Source organism: Rattus norvegicus, chromosome X (assembly GCF_036323735.1).
Source record: "Rattus norvegicus strain BN/NHsdMcwi chromosome X, GRCr8, whole genome shotgun sequence".
Taxonomy (NCBI): Eukaryota; Metazoa; Chordata; class Mammalia; order Rodentia; family Muridae; genus Rattus; species Rattus norvegicus.
The window spans coordinates 24,799,028-24,820,410 of record NC_086039.1 but is presented as its reverse complement, the minus strand read 5'-3'; the positions used below and the strand labels follow the sequence as shown (position 1 = coordinate 24,820,410).

The window sequence follows — 21,383 nt, the reverse complement described above, 5'->3', positions numbered from 1 at the left end:
TGTCTCCTGAGTGCAGGGTTTTACAGGTATGCACCACCACCACTAACACCATGCAGTTTTATGCCTTTTGATTTTTAAGACCAGGTTTCAGAGCTAGGCACCTTCTCTGTGAGCTCAAGGCCATTCTGGTCTACAAAGCAAGTTTCAGACCTTGTCTCAAAGGTTTTTTAAAGGGGCAGGGAGGCTGGGGAGATGATTTAGTGGTTAAGAATGCTGGCTGCTGGGGTTGGGGATTTGGCTCAGTGGCAGAGCGCTTGCCTAGGAAGCGCAAGGCCCTGGGTTCCGTCCCCAGCTCCGGAAAAAAAAAAAAAAAAAAGAACCAAGAATGCTGGCTGCTCTTCCACAGACCCAGATTCAATTCCCCATGTGGCAGCTCATAATTGTTTGTAATTCCAGTTTCAGAGGATCCAATGCCATCTTCTGGCCACAGGTGCACATGTGTACAGACATACATGAAGGCAAGCCACCCCTACACATAAAATAAATTAATAAAAATAATTAAAGACAGGGTCTCAGTTGCTCAGGCTTGTCTTGAACTCACTCTACAATTCAGTAGCCCAAAGTTGAACTTGTGGTCCTCCTTCCTCGTCCTCCAGAGCAGGATTACAGGCTTGTGTCACCATGCTCAGCTAACTCTGGGGCATTTTGGATATTAAAATATTGGTGTTAGTAGAGCCAGGTATGGTGGTATATGATTATTCCCAGAACTTGAGAAATTGAGACAAGAGATCATAAGTTAGAGGCCAGCCTAGGCTACATCCTGAGACCCAATCTGAGAAATTGAGAGGAGAGGAGAAGGGATGGAAGGGGAGGAGACAGGAAGAAAGAAAGAGGAGAGCTTGGGGAAAGGGAAGGAGGGAAGGACTTGAAGGAAGGAGGGAGAAGGAGAAAAGAGAAGAGAGAAAAATATTTGCATCATTAAAAAGAGGCAGTTTGCATTAGGATAACAAGAAAATGCCATAATGTTACACCAGAAATTGGTAGGTTCCCACTAAGTACTGTAGTAGTGCCTTAGTAGTAAAAGTTTGCTTTAAGAAAGATGGGTGAGAGGGTTGGGGATTTAGCTCAGTGGTAGAGCGCTTGCCTAGGAAGCACAAGGCCCTGGGTTCGGTCCCCAGCTCCGGAAAAAAAAAGAACCAAAAAAAAAAAAAAAAAGAAAGATGGGTGAGAGTTTAAGCATAGTGGGTAAGAGTGCTTGTTTCTAAGCGTCCCAACCTGAGTTTCATCCCTAGAACCCACATGAAGGAAGGAAAAGGCCAAGTCCCACAAATTGTTCTTGGAACACCACATGTGTGCCATTGTTCCCTCTACCCACACACACATCATGCACACAAAACACAAATGAATACATAATTTTTTTAAATTAAAGAGACCTGGGGGTTACTAGACAGTGCTGGTGCATGCCTTTAATCCCAACACTCAGGAGGCAGAGGTAAGCAGATCTCTTGAGTTTGAGGCAGAGCCTGGTCAACAGAGAGAGGTCCAGGGCAGATAGATAGGTAGGGCTACACAAAGAAACCCTGTCTCAAAAGAAGGAGGAGGAGGGGAGAGGAGGAGGAAGAAGATGAGGCAGAGGGGCTGGGGAAAAATTGCTGAGGAAATGAATCGTATGGCACAGTGCTTCCCATGGAAGCAAGAGGACCTGAGTTTTATTTGCAGCATCCACGTAAAAAACCAAACATATTGGTTCATGCCAATAATCACAACACTGAGGCAGCGACAGGAGGATTCTTAGAACTGATGGATAGGTATAGTGAAAAACCCTATTCCCAAAATAAGATGGAGAGCAATTGGGGAAGATACATGACATCAACCTCTGCTCTCTCTACACACACCTACACACACACACACACACACACACACACACACACACACACACACACACACATCCTGTGGCTCACTGTTCATACATCCTAGGAAATATTTTCCTACACTCTGCCATTCTGGTACTACAAGACAGGTGTGGTCCAAGTCTCTCACCCTACAGTTGACAGCAGAAGTTGGCCACCCTCCCCATGACGTTGATTAATTTTGGTTTGGTTCAATTTGGGGCTTTTTGAGCAGGGTCTTATGTGTATCTCAAACTTGCTTTGTAACTCAGGTTGCCTTTGAACTCCTAATCTCCCAACAGAAGGGGCCACAGGGGCAGGGCTTTCCAGGCCTATATCACATTGTGATACCACATGACCTCGACACCAGACAGAGCATAATGTTCACCCTACTGAGTTTTCAGCCTTGTTTGGTCTCTCCCTCCTTTCTCTTTATTCCTCCCTTGCAGAATGAGAATGTTTATTCTTTACTGCTTTGGAACTCTGTAACTTTTTAAAATTTGTATTAAGTGTGTGTGGGGGGGCATTGAGATTGGGACTTTGGAGATCTTGGCTAGGGCTGCTGTGAAAGATTCCTACCTTTTGCACTTATTTCTGTAGGTAGCTGAGAACACATGACTGTGAAGTCTGCAATGAAGTAGGCTTTTCACATGCATTAGCAATTGTCCTGCAAAACTTTTATCTCTGTTCTAGAGGTCAAAAACTAGGCTCTAAACATTCAGGTGAATTGCCAAAGAAGCACTTGGTCAGTGCCAATCTCTAGCTGAAAGTAGAAAAAGAGGGCTGAGACCAAGGATAACCTAGCTTAGTCCACCAAGGAAGAAACCAAAACATGCTGAGAGGACTCCCACATCTGGGCTCTTAACTCAAGTCTAAGTCATAGAGAAACAGCAAATGCTTCCATGGCTTTAGCTGCTGCTCTTGCTAGCTGTCTTCCTTGGTTAGCCTTTCAGTGTGCTTTGCCAGGAAGAAAACAAAGGTACTGATTCAAGAAGTGTAGGGTCATATAAACCGTTCCTTTTTTAGAGACCTTTCAGATTGTAGGAAAGCAGCAAAACTATCAACTGAACACTATGTGTAGGGACACTGCTGACTCTAAGAGCCATTGCTCTGCCTTGTCATTCTTCCCGTGCTAGGTTGAAACCCAGGGCATAATTATTGGTGCTAGAAATGAGTCCATTTTACAGAGAAGCAGCTTGGGGCAGTCAAAATGGGTTTGGGCTACAAGTCAAGAAAACCTAATCGTGACTTGCTGTGTGGCCTCTTTCCTCATAAATGAGAGATGGCTATTAGTTACTTAATATCCTAAGAATACATAGAGCTCATACAAAGTATCTAGATCTGAGCCTTTCTGGCCCATGTCACCTCCCTGCCCTCAAAAGCAAAAATATGGCCAGCCACTTCATGGAGGGTCAGTAGCAGAGGTTTCAAGACAAAACCAGGCCAGTCACAGGAAGAGGGAGAACAGAGGCCACACATTCTCCAAATATCCAACTTCTACAAAGATGATGAGAGAATTGACTTGCTGAATACCTGCTTCACCCTAGCTGCTTGGCGTTCATTACTACACAGTCATCACGATTCCATGCAACTGTTTAGACAGCCTGGCAGAATTGAAGATATTCTTTTTCTAAGGGAGTGTATTTTTAATTATGTATATGTGTGTATCCATACATGAATGTGTGCAAGCTTCATGGAGAAAGCATAACAACACATGGCCATCCCAAGTGGTAAACTGAAGTAACAAACAGTTGGAGGATGATCCCCTGAAACTCTTGTGCCTAAGTAAAACCTACAGGATGTGAACTGGATCAACCCCAGAGCCCACACTCCTGCCACCATCATACAGGAAACATATGAAACAGGAAAACCCTCACCATCATCTACCCTCCTACCTAACCAAAGCATCTTGCCCACACAGTTGCCTGAATTACCGTTAGAACCTCCCCGGACTAGGATCTCTCCATGGGCTCCATGGCAGTGAAGGGATCATAAGTAGGAGGCAGAGGCCAGAGGTGAGCACAAGGTCTTTTATGAGGCATCAAATATACATTCTTATATACAAGGAGGGAAAAAGACAATGTCTGAACCCCAGCTCCTCTCCATAAGTCCCTCCCACCAACACCCTCCCACAACCCCAAGCCCCAGGGACCCTTTGACATAGAGGGTCCATCTGTCTGTCTGTATTGCAGCCCATACTGGACAGGGGAGAGAAAGGCAGGGACTGTGAAAGGAGCTGAATGTAGGGCAAGAAGAGGAGCTGGGACTTGTAAAAAATATATTTATAATAAATAAACAGGGTGCAGAAGGGCTGGCGAGGCAGTGGAGATTTTGATGAACAAGAGGGGCTTGGGCATTCTGGCTCGCAGCCCCTGCTCTGATGGCTTCAATCTCTGCCTCAGGAAGGACATCTTGGGCTCAGGGTGGTCCTCTGGGAGTCTTTCCCCAGGGCTGATGCTGGGTGCCCTGCCCCAGTGAGATATGTGTGGGTGGTATCTGTAAAGTGCATTGTCTTCAGTTGAAGGTGGGAAAAGAAGGAAGGGGGGGCATGCAATATGGGTGAGGGAGGGCAGTACCCTTCTCATCCCAGACCTGAGCCCCCCCCTCCCCCGCCTCCAAAGTAAAAACCTGTCTGGACTTTGATCAGGATAAGAACATTGCAGGGCAAGGCAAGTTCCTGAAGCCAAAGAGGTCTGGGCTGGGGCCTATTAGGAGAGAGGGCACAGACTGGCTCAAGAGAGGAAGCACTGCCCTCATTGGGGGCCAGCACAAGCGGGGTTCCACCCACGGAGTGCACTGACTGACGGTCTATGTGTCCTCCAGCAGGCAGAAAGACACATGGAGGTGTGTGGCTAGGCCCTGAGGTCAGAGGGCTGAGCCAGCTGAGGTTTGGCCACAGCTCTACAGAGCTCTCTCCTAGCCCCACACAGCCAGAGGAGCTCTGGGGAAAGCCTTCACCTCTGCAGCTCCAGAAGCCTGCCTTCTCCATCAGCTTGCAAGGAAGCTCACATTTGTCCAGAGGTCTGAGGTCACCAACTAGACCTCCAGGGACAAGAAAGAGGAGAGGAAGACAGGAACGGGAGGACGAGGGCTGCTGAGAGGCCCTTACCGCTTCCCAGCACTGCAGTGCCCTATGCTCAGGCTGCGAGTGGCAAGGGCCCTCCAATCTGAAAGGAGACCCCATGGCAACTGCTGGGGGTTGGAAGAAGGGTCTGGAGATATGGAGGAAGTGGGAAGAAGGACACTGCTGAGTGTATATATATTTTGAAAAAAACGAGGAAGAAGTGAGGGGCAAGGTCCCTCTCCTGTGGATTTCCCCAGACTATCCTGTTCCCCAGTACACTCATCCCATTCCTCAGACCACAGTGCTGATCCGGCTTGGCTTGGCCTTGGGGTTTGCACTGGGTGGATTAGCCGTGCCAGGGGGCCCAGAGGCGTGCAGTGGGCCATGGGGGGAGGTGGGTGGTAGGGGTGAATGTGGAGTGTGAGGTGAGGGTGGGGGCAGGGGCGGGTAGGAGGGGTGAGGTGGGATGGGTGAGTGTGGGGACAGTGGTGATTGGGGGTGGTGAGGGTGGGAGTAGGATCCCCCTGGTGGCCGGGACCCAGGGCCCCCAGCTGCACCTGCTGCTGGCATCATCTGTGGGTGGTGACTGAAGATGAAGTGCTTGGGGCCCTGTTTATGGGCAGGAGGGTGCTGTGGAGCAGGACTGTACAGGGGTAACGGGGATGTGGGCTGGTGCAAGGGGTGGCGGCCATGTGGAGCAAACTGAGGGTGTCCTCCAGCCCCTCGTCTTGGGGCTCTGCCTGGCCGGCCCAAGGTATAATGCTGGGGTCCTGGAACTGGGCCATGGGCATGGAAGTGTCGATGTGGCCCCACAGGTGGGGCTGAGGCAGGTGGTGGTGGAATGGAGCCCAGCTGGGGCAGGGGTGGAGGCTGCTGAGGGGGTGGAGGCAGAGGGGGTTGCTGGGGTGGGAGGTAGGGTGGTGGGGCAGGGCCCGGTCCTTGGCAATACTGGGCATGCAGGGCCTGGAGCTTGGACTGCCCATCAGGTAGCACCCCCAGGCCACCATGGCTGTGACCATGGTGGTGGTGGTGATGGTGGTGGTGGGTGGAGGAAGCAGATGAAGACGAGGCAGAGGCCTGGCCTGTTGGCGGTGGTGGCATCTGGAAGGGCCCTTTGCCTCTCTTGCTTCCAAATAGGGAGCCCAGGAAAGATGAGGAGTTGGAGACTGGCCTCTGGCTCTTGTACTCCTCTGGCGGCGGGGGTGGGGGCGGAGGTGGCATCCTCTGGTGAGGGCGTGGACTGCTAATAACAGACCCCTGAAAGGGGGGAGGGGGGGAAGTCAGGCCAGTCTAAATATCCTAAACCCCCAACCCGAAATTCCACCCCTGTCCCTGAAGCTGTAGCAACAGGGATTCCAAAGTACAGTGGAAACCAAACAGCAGTCCTGTGTTTGTGGCCAGCTCTGCTCCCAAGTTCTGCTGCCACATCCACTAGCTCAGTTGAACCTCAGAGGGCAGAGGAAAAATCAGTAGGACTTCCTTCGCATGGCCATTTCTCAGGCCAAGAAAATGTTAGGCCTAGAAAGGCAGAGTGACTGGCTCAGGGTCAAAAAAGCAGGATCTGGAGGTTAAAGTTTCTTGAGGCCCAAATCCAAGGGCATCCCTATTTGGAGTTGGCCCTGGGGTTGAGAAGGGGCATGGGAGAGTGGAAGACAGACTGAGAGACAGGCAGAGTGAGGACAGACAGAGTTGAGGACAGATGGAGAAAGTGGTTGGCTGGGAGAGGCAGCCATATGGTTCCCAGCACGGAAGAGGGGTAGACAACAGGTCCCCCTCCTCCTCTGGGGCTCTATGGCCAGGGCAGGGCTCATGCAGAAATGAGTGGGGCAGGAGCTGACACTTACTTCGATGGTGCTGTCCAGCGATCCCACGCTGTTACGCCGCCCCCGCTTCCCTGCACCCACAAGCAAGGAGCCCAGCGTCAGAGCAGCAACCCTCCCTCCCCACCCTGCTGGGCTCCAGAGCTGGGCACCAGGCCTAGGTCCCTCCCAGGGACAGACACCCCATTGCCCCCTTCCCCCATTGAAGAGGGGGAGGTAGGGAGGAAGAGAGGTTGAGAAGGAGGAAAGAAAGGAGGAAAAGATGGAGGAGAGGCAGTAAAGGAGAGACAGAAGAGGGAAGAGGAGAGGGGCTAAGTTTGTGGCCCCACTTTATACTTCCTGGCAGAAACCCTGGGCCCCACCTGTTCTGACCTGGCTACCAGGCCCCCTGTGGCATAGTGTGTGTGTGTGTGTGTGTGTGTGTGTGTGTGTGTGTGTGTGTGTGTGTGTGTGCTGGAGGAAGGCTGACAGCCAGTGAGAGGAGGCAAAGAGGACACCTGGTCCCGCATCTCCCCAGCCAGGACAGGGGTCCAGAACACTTACCTGCATCAGAGAGGTCTCGCAGGGAACTACTGAGTGCACCCCGCTTGAGCCCATCGCCTGCCCCATAAGTGTCCTCCAGACTACTGCGGGCCAGAGTCCCATTCACTGAGTCCTTGGCTCCTCCAGGTTGTGAGGCATTAGGCCGCATCATACCTTTCTGCTTCTCCAGCTCCGCTGGTTAGCAGTGAAGAAAATGGGCAAAGGTCAAGATGAGCATTAAGAAAGAGCCCACCTGATTGACTACAGCCTTCCTCTTTTTTTTTCCCCTTCCTTCTTCTGGTCCCCAGGCTTCCTGCCCACTTCTACCCCCTAGTAGTAATTGTTTCCCCCAAACAGCAACTCTAGCTTTAAAGGTCCTTAGGTGCCTAGCCCAACCTATGCTACCTACTCCTTCTTTGTGCTCCCTCCCTATGAGTGTAAGTGCCCCCTCCCTGCTCCCTCTCCATCTTCTTAACCTTCATTTTTTTACCCTTTTGTGTTGCTTTGCAACACATGGCTCACAGTAAGGATGGGAAGGCCCTTCTAGCCTATGGCAAAAGACAGTTCTTTTAAAGTTCACTCAGTTCTCACATGCCTTGCTTCAGAGCACAGGAGCTCTTGGAAGAACAAGGACATGAAACTGAATGGGAGCAAACCCTCTAGCGAACGCTGGGCAGTATGCTGGGAACAGCGTATGCTTGATCCCTCTCATTTCACATTCTGAACATCATCTACATTGTGCAGAAGAAACTGAGAATCTAAGAAGTCACAGTTTGCTCAGGGCCAGAATGTTGAAATTTGTGAAGCGAACATTCTAGAAGCAGATCTATTCTATTCTCCTGGTTCCCCTATACCCCCAGTGAGGTCAGGGAAACTGGTTTATCTGGCCTCTTGTTCTCTTGATATGGTTAACCATTTACATTTCCCCAGGGGATCTAGAATCCACTGAACTGATAGTCTGCCTTGCTGAAGACCTATCAAGGAACTGACTACGGCTTCTCTTTCTCTCTGCCTTCTTTCTCCTTGATGCCATGTTACTTAATTGGGACTGCTTAGTTTAGAGAAGAAAAGAGAAAAGAAGAGAAGACCTGGAAAGCATCAGGAAGAATGAGATATAATTACTATTTTCCATTGTATATGATGAAGCTAACTTGGTGCATTGCCTAGGGATTAACCTGGATCTCAGCTCAGGCACTGATATTGGGGAGAGAGAGGAGACAGGGAATGGTATTTATTGAACACCATGGGTGCACTGGGGACACTTTGGCATCTCTCTTCTCTTCTCTTCCATTACCTTCCCTTCCCTCTTTTCCATTCCTTCATCTTCAAGTTCTCCCTCTCTTCTCCTCTTCCTTCTTCCTCTCTCTTTATGACAGAGACTCAAAACATAGTCAAGGCTTGCCCGTGAACTTGAAATCTTCCTGCCTCAGCTTCCCTAGTGCTGGAATTATGGGTGTGCAAGGACTGTGCCTGGCTCCTTGTCAAACTCTGTGAAGATTTCTTTATCCCTGTTTCATCTAAACAAAGGTTCAGAGGGCCACAGAACTCACTTGTTTGCCCAATAACAAGCAGCATACATGAAATCTGAAGCTACAGTCCTATCTCCTATGCCCTGAATCTTCTCTCTGATACCGTTCAATAGAAGAAAGAATTGGCTCATGGTTTAAGGATGGGTTTGGAGGCACAGCATAGACTTTCAATGACTAGAATAATAATCTGAAGTTAGGAAGTAATCACCTTCTTGTCACTGAAAGCATTCAGACAGAAACTGAAGGGTTCCTGAAATAAGGGTAGGAAGGTTGGGCAAGCTAGCCCTCAATTCTATGGTTCTCAGAAGACAGGATTCTTGGTGTCTGTGAGGCACTATATCAGGAGAGGGGAAGTTGTAGCTACTCACATTCCACACGGTACTTCTCCATCTCCTGCACCTCAGCAATGGACTCCCGCAGGTCAGAGGTAAAGCGTAGCCTGTCTTGGAGGCTAGGAGCATTAAAGATAATGAGAACTTTTCGTTCCCCTCCAGGTACCGCAGATAGTAACTTGATTCCAAACTGATAATCTGTGACAATGAGAAGGGACAGAAGAAGTTGGATATTTCTGTCAACTTTGAAGCAAGGTGGATAAGACAAGAAACTGAGAGATGATACAATCCTCCTACACACACACACACACACACACACACACACACACACACACACACACACTGCTGCCAACCATCTCTGAGACACAGACACACTGTTTGGCTAGGCTAATCTCAAACTCCTGTGCTTAAGCAACTTTTTTGTCTCTGCCTCTCAAATGCTGTCCTACAGGCACACATCACGCTGTCCAATTGGAGATGATTTCTGTAGCACCCAACTCTGAAACGCCTTTTCTGTGCTCAAGCATCTTCAGTGGTTTCCCTTTGTCCCCAAACTCCTGGTAGCCATGGCAACCTTATTCCTTATACTCCAAGATGTAAAGGCAAATTCTGAACTGCTTTCTAGAAACCTTTTCCATTGTCTCTCTGTCTCTCACAGTGACTCTGCTCTCTTGAATTATACCCAATCATGCTCTTCTCAATACATGACTTCCAAGCACAGTGTGACTGCGACCTCTTCTGCCTACTAAGGAACACACAAACATTGTTCTGTGTTTTCCAGGAGTCACACCCAAATCATACTCCATTCTAATCTTCCTTTCATCCTCAAACCGGTAGATCCTTTGGGGACCTTCCCCCAACTATAGAGGACTTCAGTGGCTGGAAGCTAGTATAGCTGAAGGGTGAGTATGGGCTCTGATAACCCCGTCCCCCCCTGGGATGCATGCTAGGGTTCAAGAGGGAACTCACATGAATTCTGGAAGAGCTGCATATGCATTTCCACCAGGGGAAAGGACTGACGGAAGCTGTATGTCACCAAGATCTTCTTCTTCTGGAAAATTTTGGTGACCTTTGGCAAACAAGGGTGGGAAAAAGATAAGAGGCAAGGTTTAGGGTGGGGGATTTCCAAATAATACCCATTTCTAGTAACCATCTTCCCCACCTATTCCCAGTAACAGGCATATGCACATGAGCACATATACCCACAAGGAAGAACTGAAACTTTAGGAGTGGAGAGGTGGGAGAGAATGCAAGTTTGTGATATCATGACCATGCACAACAAGCATTTGCAACTCTTTTTCCCGACCCCCCCCCCCAGGACCAAACCCTGGGCCTTTCACTTGCTAGGCAAGCGCTCTACCACTGAGCTAAATCCTCAACCCCAGCATTTGCAACTCTTAAAGGAACTAAATGTTGTTCCCTCCAGGAAGCCTGTCCTAATACCTCACATAGATTTCTGTCTCCATCTTCTGAGCTTCCAAGGTGTTGCTCTCATACCTCTTCCCTTGTCAGATTTAAATATGTGATTGCCCCTGCTAGCCTGGAGGGCAGGGGGTTTGGTGGGTCTAGTTTTCAGGTTTTCTCTCTTACCCCAACTCCCACCATCCAAAACTAGCTTATAATGACAACCTCTGCAGCGCCCCTGAACAAGGTTAACGATCTCTCAATGACCAAAAGTCTTTATCAAGTATGTAGAGATTTTAGATTCATCCCTAACTTAAGTTGGACAATCTACAAATGGCTATTTTATTCCATGTATTTTGTTTGCTGGGGAATGAAACCTGGGTCCAGACAATTGCTCTATCATTAAGCTACAGCCTCATCCACTACAAATGGCTCTTCAAAGGTTTGGTTTAGATTGGTTCCAGTGGTGTGGTGTGGGTGGTTGAGACTAGACCTCTGTCATGTAGTCCACTCTGATTTCAACATTCTGTTCCTTTTGCCTCCACCTCCCAAATGCTTATAGGAGTTTATCAGCACACCATGTTGCAAAACGCATTTTAGGCCATTTGTTTGTGAGTCCTTGAATACAAAGGCTTATGGATATATCTCCATGTACTCGGTGCCTAGAACAGAGCTAGATAAACAGGGGTGTTGGTACATGAAGGGCATCTAACAGGGACTCAGCATCCGAGTGGGCCAGGCACACCTGGTTTGAGATGGAATCATCTCTTCCTCACCCTCTTCTCTCTTATAGTGCTGGGAATGGAACCCAGATCCTTGCAAGTGCTAAGTAAGCACTCTACTGCTGAACTGCATTGTCAGGCACTGACTTCCTGTTTCATCCTCTTGACAACTCTAGGAGATAAGGGTTAGCACCATTTCATGAAGCAAGACACTAAGGTTTGCAGAGGGTGTTGGAGGTATGTTGTCTAAACTCATGATTCTCAACTAGAGATGATTTTGAGCTGCTTCCATAGGATACAGAACAACATCTGGAGAAGACATTGCTTTCTTTACTTTTGTTCCTTCCACCTTTTCTTCCCTGAAGATGTTCCTTCCCCTCCCACCCTTCCCCTTCTATTTCTTTTTCTGCTTTTCTCTAGAGAACACATTTTTGGTTGAAGGTTTGCTGCTCCCTTCTAGTAGGTATCCCAGGGTGCTGCTAAACATACTACGATACACAAGACAGACCCTTGCAAGAAAGAATTGCCTTGCCTCAAAATAACAACAGTAGTGACAAGACAGAGAAATGCTAATGTGAAGATGAAAATACCAAGAAGGAACAAGACTGCTGGTCTCAGGAGTACTGTCTCGGAGCAGAGGGAGAATATTTGCTCTTTGTGACCCCAAGAAACAGTGGAGAATGTAAAGTAAGACCGAACCACATCAGGAGGCAGATTCGAACCAGGTGTATTGGCACACACCTGTAATTCTAGCTAAGAGGCAGAGGCAGGTAGATTTCTGTGAGTTTGAGGCTAGCCTGGTGCACATAGTAAATTACAGGACAGCCAGAGCTATTCAGTGAGACTCTTTATTTTAAAAACAAAACAAAAAGCAGTCCCCCCCCCAAAAAAAACCAGATTCAAGCAGTTGGGGCTAAGCCATCTTGGAGAGTAGCTCTTGCCTAGGAAATCCTGAAAAATCCCTTTTGATATGTAGAATCCAACAAATTCTATCACTAAAAGGTGGGTATCTCTGTACCAGTGGTATGCTTCATTTTAATCACTTCCAACATCAAGAAAACTGAGAGGTTCCCAGAGCCACAGATTCACAACTGTGCTACGGTGCAGTGGGCAGGGACATTTCCTACCACTTCCCAGATTACATATCTATTATTAGCCCCCTACTAATGTCCCTGTGTGGTTCTCACTACATCAAAATGAAGGAAACGGAGGGACAGAGACCTTACTGGAGACCATGCAGATGGCATGCTGGAGCACTGTACCAAGCACACTGCACACAACACAGTTTGCACTAGACCCAGCAGCTCTGCTATCTCCCTCCCATTTCCTTCTGCACAATGCCCATACCACAAGGAGGTCATTGAAGAGGAAGACCTCCCGCTGATGCAGCCCCAGCCTTTGGGGGCGATTTGGATCTGGCACCTCATAGAGCTGGCAGCAGCAAACCAGTCGACGGTGAGGGAGCGACAGGACCTGGACAGGTGTGGAAAAGTGGTGGTCAGTAAGGCCACCCCATCAGTTTCAGGCCTCTGGTACCTTAACAAGGCATATCTGTCACTCTGACACAAAGAATATAAACAACTAAGTCCTTTAAGCTTTTCTGCTACCTTGTCTTTGTCCCTCTAGAACCTTCTTGTCTGAAATGTCTTTCTTGCCCAGGCCAGCTAAATTTTGTCCTCTTTCACACCACAATTCCCAAGTTATTTTCCAAGAAGCCTTTCTGACTTCCTTTGACTTAAAATGGCCTCTCCCTGCTTTCTGTTCCTCTAAATTAGACTAGGAGGCAGAAGTTTTATTTGTGTCTTTGTCTGGGAACCTCACTAATCTTTGAGTACCCCTAAAGACAGCAAAATGTTGGGATCACTGGTAAGACAGTCATAAATGTTTGCTGGCAATAGGGTATCTTCTTAGCTATTACAGCTTGGCTCTCTTTACCTAGATAAAAAGAAAATATTCATACCACACCTCTGATGGTCGGAATGGTTTGCAATAAACTAAAGGCACTTATGTAAATCTATACCATGATTCCTAAGGAATTATCATATTTCCCACTTTATTTTATAGGTAAGGGGAATCTGGGGCTTAGGAGGCCAGTGACTTACCACACAAGGATGCCTCCTATCACCCCAGTCACTTACCGGTTTCTTGCCAACAATCATGCGCTCCACAGCCTGCACCTGGGACACATGGTCATCGTTGGTCCTTAGTTCACGACCTTGGATGCGCTGGTAGATGCCTACTAGGAGGTCTCGGGGGATGTCTTCACCATTGTCAACTCCTACATGGAAAGTATTACAAAGGAATATGTCACATCAATACAGAGGGTTGGCAGTAGAGGGTTCTCCATAATACCCCACGCCCAGGCATAGGGACAGGAAGATGCCTTTCAACAAAACAGCCCATTGCTTTTTTTAGCCAGGGTTGGGATTTTATCTAAATGATTTATAACACACTGTAATTAAGACATCCAGGTACTACTTTTTATCTTTCTTTTGCTCCTCTGAATTGGGAATATTACTTTCAAACGATATATAGAGTAAGAGTCTGCGCCAGTTGGCATGTCTACTGATGTCCGTTTCAGAAATGAATCTAGCAAGAGCGTTAGGTATTCAATCGCATCAACTCCTTTCCAAAACATATATCCTAAGGGATTATTCAGATATATTTGTGAGATTGATGTCAAAGAATGTTCACCAAGTGGTATTTATGGAGAAATTCCTAAACAGCTTAATTTCTAACAATAGAGAAATAGCTAGGTAAAGTTTATTTGTAAACTTGATGTTTACCAAAATATTTCAAGAGTGTGAGAAAATTCTTGTAGCAAGTTAAGTGAAAAGAGGAAGATAATAAGCTACTTGAGAGCCAGAGAGATGACTGAGCAGGTAAGGGTGCCTGCTGCCAAGTCTGACTGCTTGTGTTCCGTTTCCAGAATCTACGTGGTGGAAGAAGAGCACCAGTTCTTGCAAGTTGTCCTCTGACCTCCACACGAACAATTATGGCAATGTGCATGCCCACATCTCCAGCATCCGCACACCCCCCTCACACACAAATAAACAAGCAAATAGATGTAATAAAAGAATCATTTTGGCACTGCTCAGCATTAAACTTGGGGCCTCAGCATGGCATTATTCCTAAAATAAACATGTATTACTTTCATTTATTTGTTTGCTTATTTGCTTATTTATCAATAACTAAAGGAAATATATAGTCATGTATGTACACACACACACACACACACACACACACACACACACACACACACAATCATCCCTCCAAGACAGATTAATAAAATGAAATTGCCAGATGGTGACACATGCCTTTAATACCAGCACTTTCAAGGCAGAGGCAGGCAGATCTCTGAGTTAGTCTACAGAGCAAGTTCTAGGATAACCCCTATCTTGAAAAACAAACAAACAAACAAACAAAAAACAACCCTATCCCTCTATATCCCTGGGAGACTGGTTCTAAGATCTTCCATCAGTACCCAAATCCAAAGATGCTCATGTCTCATGTATAAAATAGTATAGTTAAGAATGGTAAGTGGTCTATTATAGCCAAGTGGTAAGGTGTTGGTCTCAAAAAAATGGGGGAATATCTTCATATAGCCTACACACATTTTCCCATTACTTTAACTCATCCGTATATTACTTATAATACCTACTGCAATGTTAATGCAATGTAAATGGTGGTCTTACTGTATTATTTAGAAAATAATGACAAGAAAAGGGGTTGTACATGTTCAGTACCGACCCAAGTTGGGTTTTTTTCTCAGAACTTTTCAATTCACAGTTGGTTGAATTCTTGGATGCAGAGCCCACAGATATGGAGGACTGACTGTATATATGGTGAGCATATGTATATGGATGAATGAATGATGCCAAGAATACAGGAAATAGGTCTGAGTGCCCTCTGATAAAATTCCCCTTCTTAAGTCTACCATCTTTCTCCATTCTTGACTGTGTGCTAAATGCAATTTTCTCAGTCTTCTCTTTAAGGCCTCTGCTAGGAAAAAAAATAACCTCTCCTTTGGAAATACTATACTTCTTCCCTGGACAAGTGCTAAAGACCCATTCTTCTCCCTGTTATCTTTTTCACCTTAGCTTCCAGACAGCTTAACTACCTACATTACAACAGTCAACAACTTTTTGTTCTCTGCATCTCTACTTCCCCTTTTCACTTCTTTCGAAATAATCACAATGTCTGTGCCATTTTAAGTAGGCTGCTTTTTTGGTGAGAGCTAGGGCTTGTCAACAATACAATAAAGCAAGAGAAAAGATCAGAGTGATGCCGTTTATCTGACATTGGAGGATCTCAGATAGTGGATCTATTTGACCTTCCCAAGGATTCATCTACCCCATCTCAGTTGTTTCTCTAAAGAACTTCACATTTTCGTCTCCCTGGGCCTTTGTTGTTCTTTCCACTAAGTGAGTTCTCCTCAATTTTCAGTTTCTCACCTCAAAGTCTCACCTTAAAGAACAAGCCCTGCAGGAAGTCAGTAGGAGATGATTGTTCCTTCCTCTGGGCTCTGGTTGTTTTTTGGCCTCTTTGACATCACTGTTTACTTTCTGTCTTACCTTGGTTATCTAGGCTCTACATTTCAATGTCTCTAGCAAGCAGGAAGCACTCAGAACAGAGATTATGGCAGCCTCCCCCCATTGTCCTTCGTACTCATTTTACTTGGTACACATATTATCCAGTGAGAGTCCACTGGCTGAGTGGTTGGTTGGCTAAATGAATAAACAAATGGAGAAAACGGTATCTAAAGTAATCAAATGAGTTTTTATGAGTATAAACAGGAAAGACAAGGGGAGAGATAATAAGGAATGGATGAAGGAATAACTGAGTGAGTCAAACGGTTTAAAAGCCAGGCAGTTTGGCTTTGTTTTGTTTTGTTTTGTTTTGTGAGACAGTCACATTCTATGGCCTGAGTCAATACTTAGTAAATAGTTGATGTGAGGGTCAGTACACGGAGAGATAAGTATTTTTCTTTGCAGTGCTGGAAATCAAACTCAGAGCCTTGCACATGCTAGATAAGCACTCGGCTGCTGAGTTACCTATACAGCCTGGGAAATGACTTTTGATAAATTTGAGTGAATTAATAAGTGATTGCCTTGGGGAAGTCTAGCCATGAGCTAGAGTGGCAGCATAGAAGAAGGCTAATTTATAAGGCCATCTGGGATCCCTCTCACCCCACTCCCATCCCCACTGTCTTTCCTTTTCTCAGATGATGTGCAAGAAAAATAGATGGGAAATTCTGGTCACCTCTCAGGTTCTTAATGAAGTCATCCAGCTTCATCTTGCGTTCAGCCTTGACACTGGGGCTGTACATATCGGTATTGAGGAGGATGATGGCAAAAGCAAGGATGAAGATAGTGTCTGGGTTCCGGAACTGTCGTACGAGGGCAGGGTTACAGACACAGTACCGCTGGCTGTGAAACAAGAAGGGTCAAGTCCAGACTCAGGTGCCAGCAATTTCCACATACCCACCCAGGTTGCCATCACAAACCTTCCCTTCAAGAATCACTCCCTTAGCATCTGAAGTCTGTCCTTTTCATTTTCTCCAACACCACCAGGAAAAATCATAACCACTACCTTCTTGGAACTTTTCCAGGAGTCGTATGTACATTGTTTTACGCAATTCATCACAGTACTGCATGAATGGTTTTTGCCCACTTCTTTCTGCTTGTAGTGCTAAGGACTGAGCCTTGGGCCTTGAGTGACCTAAGCTCTACCACTGACTCACACACACCTCCAACTCCCAAGCAGTCCCATTTTACACAGGATATAATGAAGGCTTGAAGTGGTAAGGTAACGTGCCCAGGCAACAGAGCTGGTGAATGGGAAAGCCAGGATGAAAACGATCATCTGGCCTCAAGGCAAATCTTCCTCCACCTCTCCTGAGAAAAGCTCCAAAAGGGTGGAGCAAGATTTAGATCCAGCTTTTTCTGATCTTCAAAGCATTTAGAGCTGAGCACAGATAACATGGAGTTAGTTCAGCTAACTTACTCTAACACCCCTGAATTTCAGATTTGTCATCTGCCAAATGCAAATGCCAGTAGAAGAATCCACCTCACAGAATGGTAGCCTTTCTTTCTTCAGTACTGGGCACTGAAACCAGAGGCTCATAGTCATAATAACCAACAAATGCTCTATCAGTGACTTACACACTCAGACTCATGACTGCTATCATTTATTGCTGATCTTGTCACTTATTACTATGCCTATATCTCAATGCTGGAGCTAGCTATGTCATATTCACTGACTCTGAACCTTACAAATGCCTCTTAAGATGGTATTTATCATTTCTGAACTTTTGTTTGTTTGGTTAGGTTTTGGGTTTTTGTTGTTGTTGTTGCTGTTGTTTTTGTTTTTTGTTTTTGTTTTGTTTTGTTTTTGTTTTTTTGGAGACAGGATCTCTTAGTGTCTAGGCTGTCCTGGAACTTACTATATAGACCAGGCTGTCCTTGAACTCAGAGATCTACCTGCCTCTTCCTCATCACACCAGACTTTTGTTTCTGTTTTATGGTGAGAAAATTATAATGCTCAGAGTGTAGCTTCTTGTGGAAATAGGGCCCCAAAGTGGAAAGGGGCAGCTTCAGGAGTGGGAAGCAGGCACACCTGAAAGCTTCAATGAGTCGCTCCACTTTCTGGGCCTCACCCTGAACTCGGATATGGGATTGGAACTTCCTGAGTGCATCGTCCAAATCCATAGAGGAGAAGTCCATCTCATCCACCACACAGCTGAAGGGTAAAGAAGCAGGGTGGGTGGTGGCAGTCTTCATTTCTCTACACAAACCACTGACTCACCCACTTGCACAAGCAGCCCAACACTCCCACTGACAGACTCCCATACTTTGGACCTACGACCACAAGTATAACATCTGAAGACAAAATGTTTGAAACTCAAGTAAGAAAACCAAAGGCACATGGACACTAAGAGTGTTTTCCCTTAATCTATTCATTTCAGTGATGGGAAACTAAGACCCAAAGCAAGCTATTAGATGAACGTGCCCTGCCCAGAGCCACCCTTAGGAGACTTTAGGAATAGGGTCAAGAAAAGTAAGACCCTTTTGGAGCAGAGGGGTATGGGAACGGGAAATATCTACTCATCTTGTTTTGAAAAGTTCATCTGAGCCGAAAAGACAGACTGCCCCCTTCCCCCCTCCTGCCTTCCTTTTTCCAGGAATCCCTGGCCCGCCTGCCCCATGCTGGGGTCCTCACTCCAACACATCTCTGTTGAACTGCTTCTGTCGATTCCCCAGGAATTCCCCTATCATCTGCCGACTCAGGCCTTTCCGCTCCAGGATGAAGTGAGCCACCCCCACAGGAGTGTCTGACAGGAAGCCTCGCTCGATCAAATACTGGATACCCTTCTCTGGCTTCCTGCAGAAAGAGAGGAGGTAGATGAGATAGTCGTTCCTCTGGAACTGCACGTGGTTCTATTTCTAGAACTGATTCTAGAGAACCAAGGATGGATCATGTGGTCAATTCCTTCAGGGTACAGAAGAAAACATCAGAGCACAAGAAGCAACTACTTTCCCATTCCATAGAATTTCCCAATTCCAAGGTATCACTAATTTCCTCTTTTATCTGACCCATATCACAGTTAGGAAAACAAAAATCAACATCTAAATGAAAGGATGCTCTCTGCCAGGAATTATTATAGGCCCAGTAATCATCAGAGTCTTGAGAGGGTGCCTGAATTCTAGACCAAGACTGCTTCCCTGAGTCACAGACCCTCAAGGCAGGGAAGAAGTAAAAAGGTTACTGTGTTAGATCTCCTACACCCTACCCAGCCTCCGAGGACTGTTTCTACAGAGGAGGCACCTCCAATGTTTTCGGAGAGTGGGGCCAAACTCTTCGTTGGAATTGTCCCATATGCAGAACTTGAATGCCTTAGGCGGGCGTCCATAAAACTAAAATTTGCAAGTTTGGATTTTGATGTTCTAGGAGTCTCTGACCAATCACTTTAAAACTGCATGATTTTGGACAACCTCTTTCATTTCTCCGGGTCTCAGTTCTTTATCTCTAAAATAAGAATATTACTATGAACCTCGATGAAGTTATTGTGAAAATTAAATATAGGTGGCAGTGTTTAACAGACTATAAAGATGCGAAGAATTACATTAAATGCCTTCCATTATATCTAATGTTTTCTAATTGTATTTTATGTTTTCTAATTATTTTCTAATCAAATGCCACACTCTCATCCCCATTCCTAAGTACCTGGCACAGAACCAGGCACCTAGAAAGAGTTTAGTCACCGTTAGTCACACCAGCCTGCCACCAAATACACAACCTACTTATGGAAAGATTAAAAAAAACTGAAGCCCAAAGAAGGAACACAAATTACTTAAGACTAGACAATGAGTGAGCCAAGGCAGACAGGGTCTTGGTCTAGGGTTCATTATATTCCGAATTGCCTACCCCTCTACAAGGGGGGAATAGGGAGGACAATTCCTGGAAGCCATCTTGCTCAAAATTATACAAACAGGTACTGAAAGCACTAGGACCTGAACTCAGGCATATTGGGAGCCTCTCTGTTTTGTAACCCTGTTTTGTGTGTGTGTGGTTTTTTTTTGGGGGGGGGGTGTTTCCTTCTTTGTGTCTTACTTTGGTGAGTTGTCTTTTGAAATAGGGTCTTTGTAGCCTAGACTGGCCTGATGGTCACAACAGAGCCCTGGTTATCTTCTAACTTGTGGCAATCCCTTTCACTCAAGCCTACAGAGTGCTAAGATTTACAAGTGTGAGTCACTGCATCCATCTTCTGCTGTCCTTCTCATCCCTGGACATCAGGGGAGAAATACCATTTCATCAAATGCCAGGATGGCTGACCCAAGGTCACTGCTTGGAGCTAGCCTTTAAAACAAGGTGCCCATGCAGAGTGGGAAGTGGCGATAAAGCTAGAACTGAGAGCACATACTTATTGAAGAGGTTGAGGCCAATTCTGTAATGCCTTCTTTGTACCACGTCATTGTTGAAGGCTGGCGAGTCCCAGCTGTGCCTTGTCTCCCGCTGGTAAGTCTGCTTGCACAGGCCAGTGGCTGGAGGTTCCCTCAGGCTATCCCGAGAGGAGGAGCCAGAGCTGCAGTTGATGGTCTCATTAGAGTTGCTGGAGCTCTCAAGGCTCTCATTGTCTCCACCATCAGAGTTCTCACCTGCTGCCTCACACTTTCCCAACCTCCGACCTCCAGCCACACCACTGGGCCCAGTACCACTATTGGGGGCTGGTGGCAGGGGCCCTGGTGGGGCTGGAGCTGGACCCTCAGGGGCAGGGTAGTGGCGGTGTGGGATTGGGGCCCTGCCTGGTGGCCCCTTGTGCTTCAGGGTCCCATGGGGGCTGCAGCCATCAGCCTCATACACCAGCTGGCGGTGGACAGAGCCGCGATCTGAGCGGTCACTCAGGTCTACAGAACTGTCACTGGGAGGCTCAATGGTGAGGAGGGGGAGGTGTGCAGCCCGGAGCCGGAAATCCCGGCACTCCAAGCACCCAGGACCCCTTCGAGTGCCTTCCTCACGGCTACCATCTTCCCGGGTCCCTGGTGGCATTGGTGGAGGAACTGGTGGGAGGGGAGCTGGTGCCCAGAACTCAGGGCGGCCTTGGGGTGGGGGCTCTGTGCTGGGCAGTCGCTCAGGTGATGGAGGAGGAACTGGGTCATCCAAGTAGAGGGGGAGGTCACTGAAGGATGTGGCTGAGCTGTCTTCTTGCTGTTCCTTTGATTCCCGCTTCTCCAGTTGGGCTGACCCTGGCTCCTCAGACATAGGCCCTGATGGGTGGCAGTTCAAGGCCTCATCAATGGATTCAGCCAGAGACTTTACCTGTACACAGTGGAAGGTGAAAAGAAAAGGGAAACACCCAAGTTAATCAAGATGAAAAAAAAAAGAAATGTAAATAAGAAATACCCAAGTTAATAAAGATGAAAAAATAAATAAAAAAAGAAAAGAAAAGGGAATCATAAAGGGAGGAATGGTACAAGGGTCAAAAGGTGAGAAGAAAGGAAGGGAAGGCAGGGCAAGCTTCCTGGTGTGTCAGCCAAGAAAGCAGATCCTTTGCCATAGGTTCTTTATTTTAAATGTTTAAAATACATACTTGTTTAGTGTGTGTATGTGTGGTGTGTGTGTGTGTGGGGGTGTGGTGTGTGTGTGTGTGGTGTGTGTGTG

The 21,383-nt window shown here is 46.8% G+C and overlaps 1 protein-coding gene across 5 annotated transcripts in view; it reads right to left on the bottom strand.

The window, feature by feature from the left end:
• Positions 1 to 3,844: 3,844 nt before the first annotated feature.
• The window catches only part of Iqsec2 (IQ motif and Sec7 domain ArfGEF 2), an 82,365-nt gene continuing 64,826 nt past the window's right edge, over positions 3,845 to 21,383 (bottom strand). For 2 of the 5 annotated variants that reach the window (XM_063280304.1, XM_063280305.1), the window contains 10 exons: positions 20,146 to 21,041; positions 18,444 to 18,605; positions 17,841 to 17,963; positions 16,485 to 16,651; positions 13,361 to 13,500; positions 12,570 to 12,695; positions 10,066 to 10,165; positions 9,133 to 9,294; positions 7,257 to 7,430; positions 3,846 to 6,150 (listed from right to left, as the gene is read on the bottom strand). In XM_063280304.1, coding sequence (XP_063136374.1) covers positions 6,137 to 6,150; positions 7,257 to 7,430; positions 9,133 to 9,294; positions 10,066 to 10,165; positions 12,570 to 12,695; positions 13,361 to 13,500; positions 16,485 to 16,651; positions 17,841 to 17,963; positions 18,444 to 18,605; positions 20,146 to 21,041 — 2,064 coding nt within the window. In that variant the 3' untranslated portion in view covers positions 3,846 to 6,136. Of the gene's footprint in view, positions 6,151 to 6,737; positions 6,788 to 7,256; positions 7,431 to 9,132; positions 9,295 to 10,065; positions 10,166 to 12,569; positions 12,696 to 13,360; positions 13,501 to 16,484; positions 16,652 to 17,840; positions 17,964 to 18,443; positions 18,606 to 20,145; positions 21,042 to 21,383 lie in introns of all 5 variants that reach the window. The other 3 variants (NM_001277425.2, XM_039100078.2, NM_001277386.2) reach the window with 3 other exon arrangements.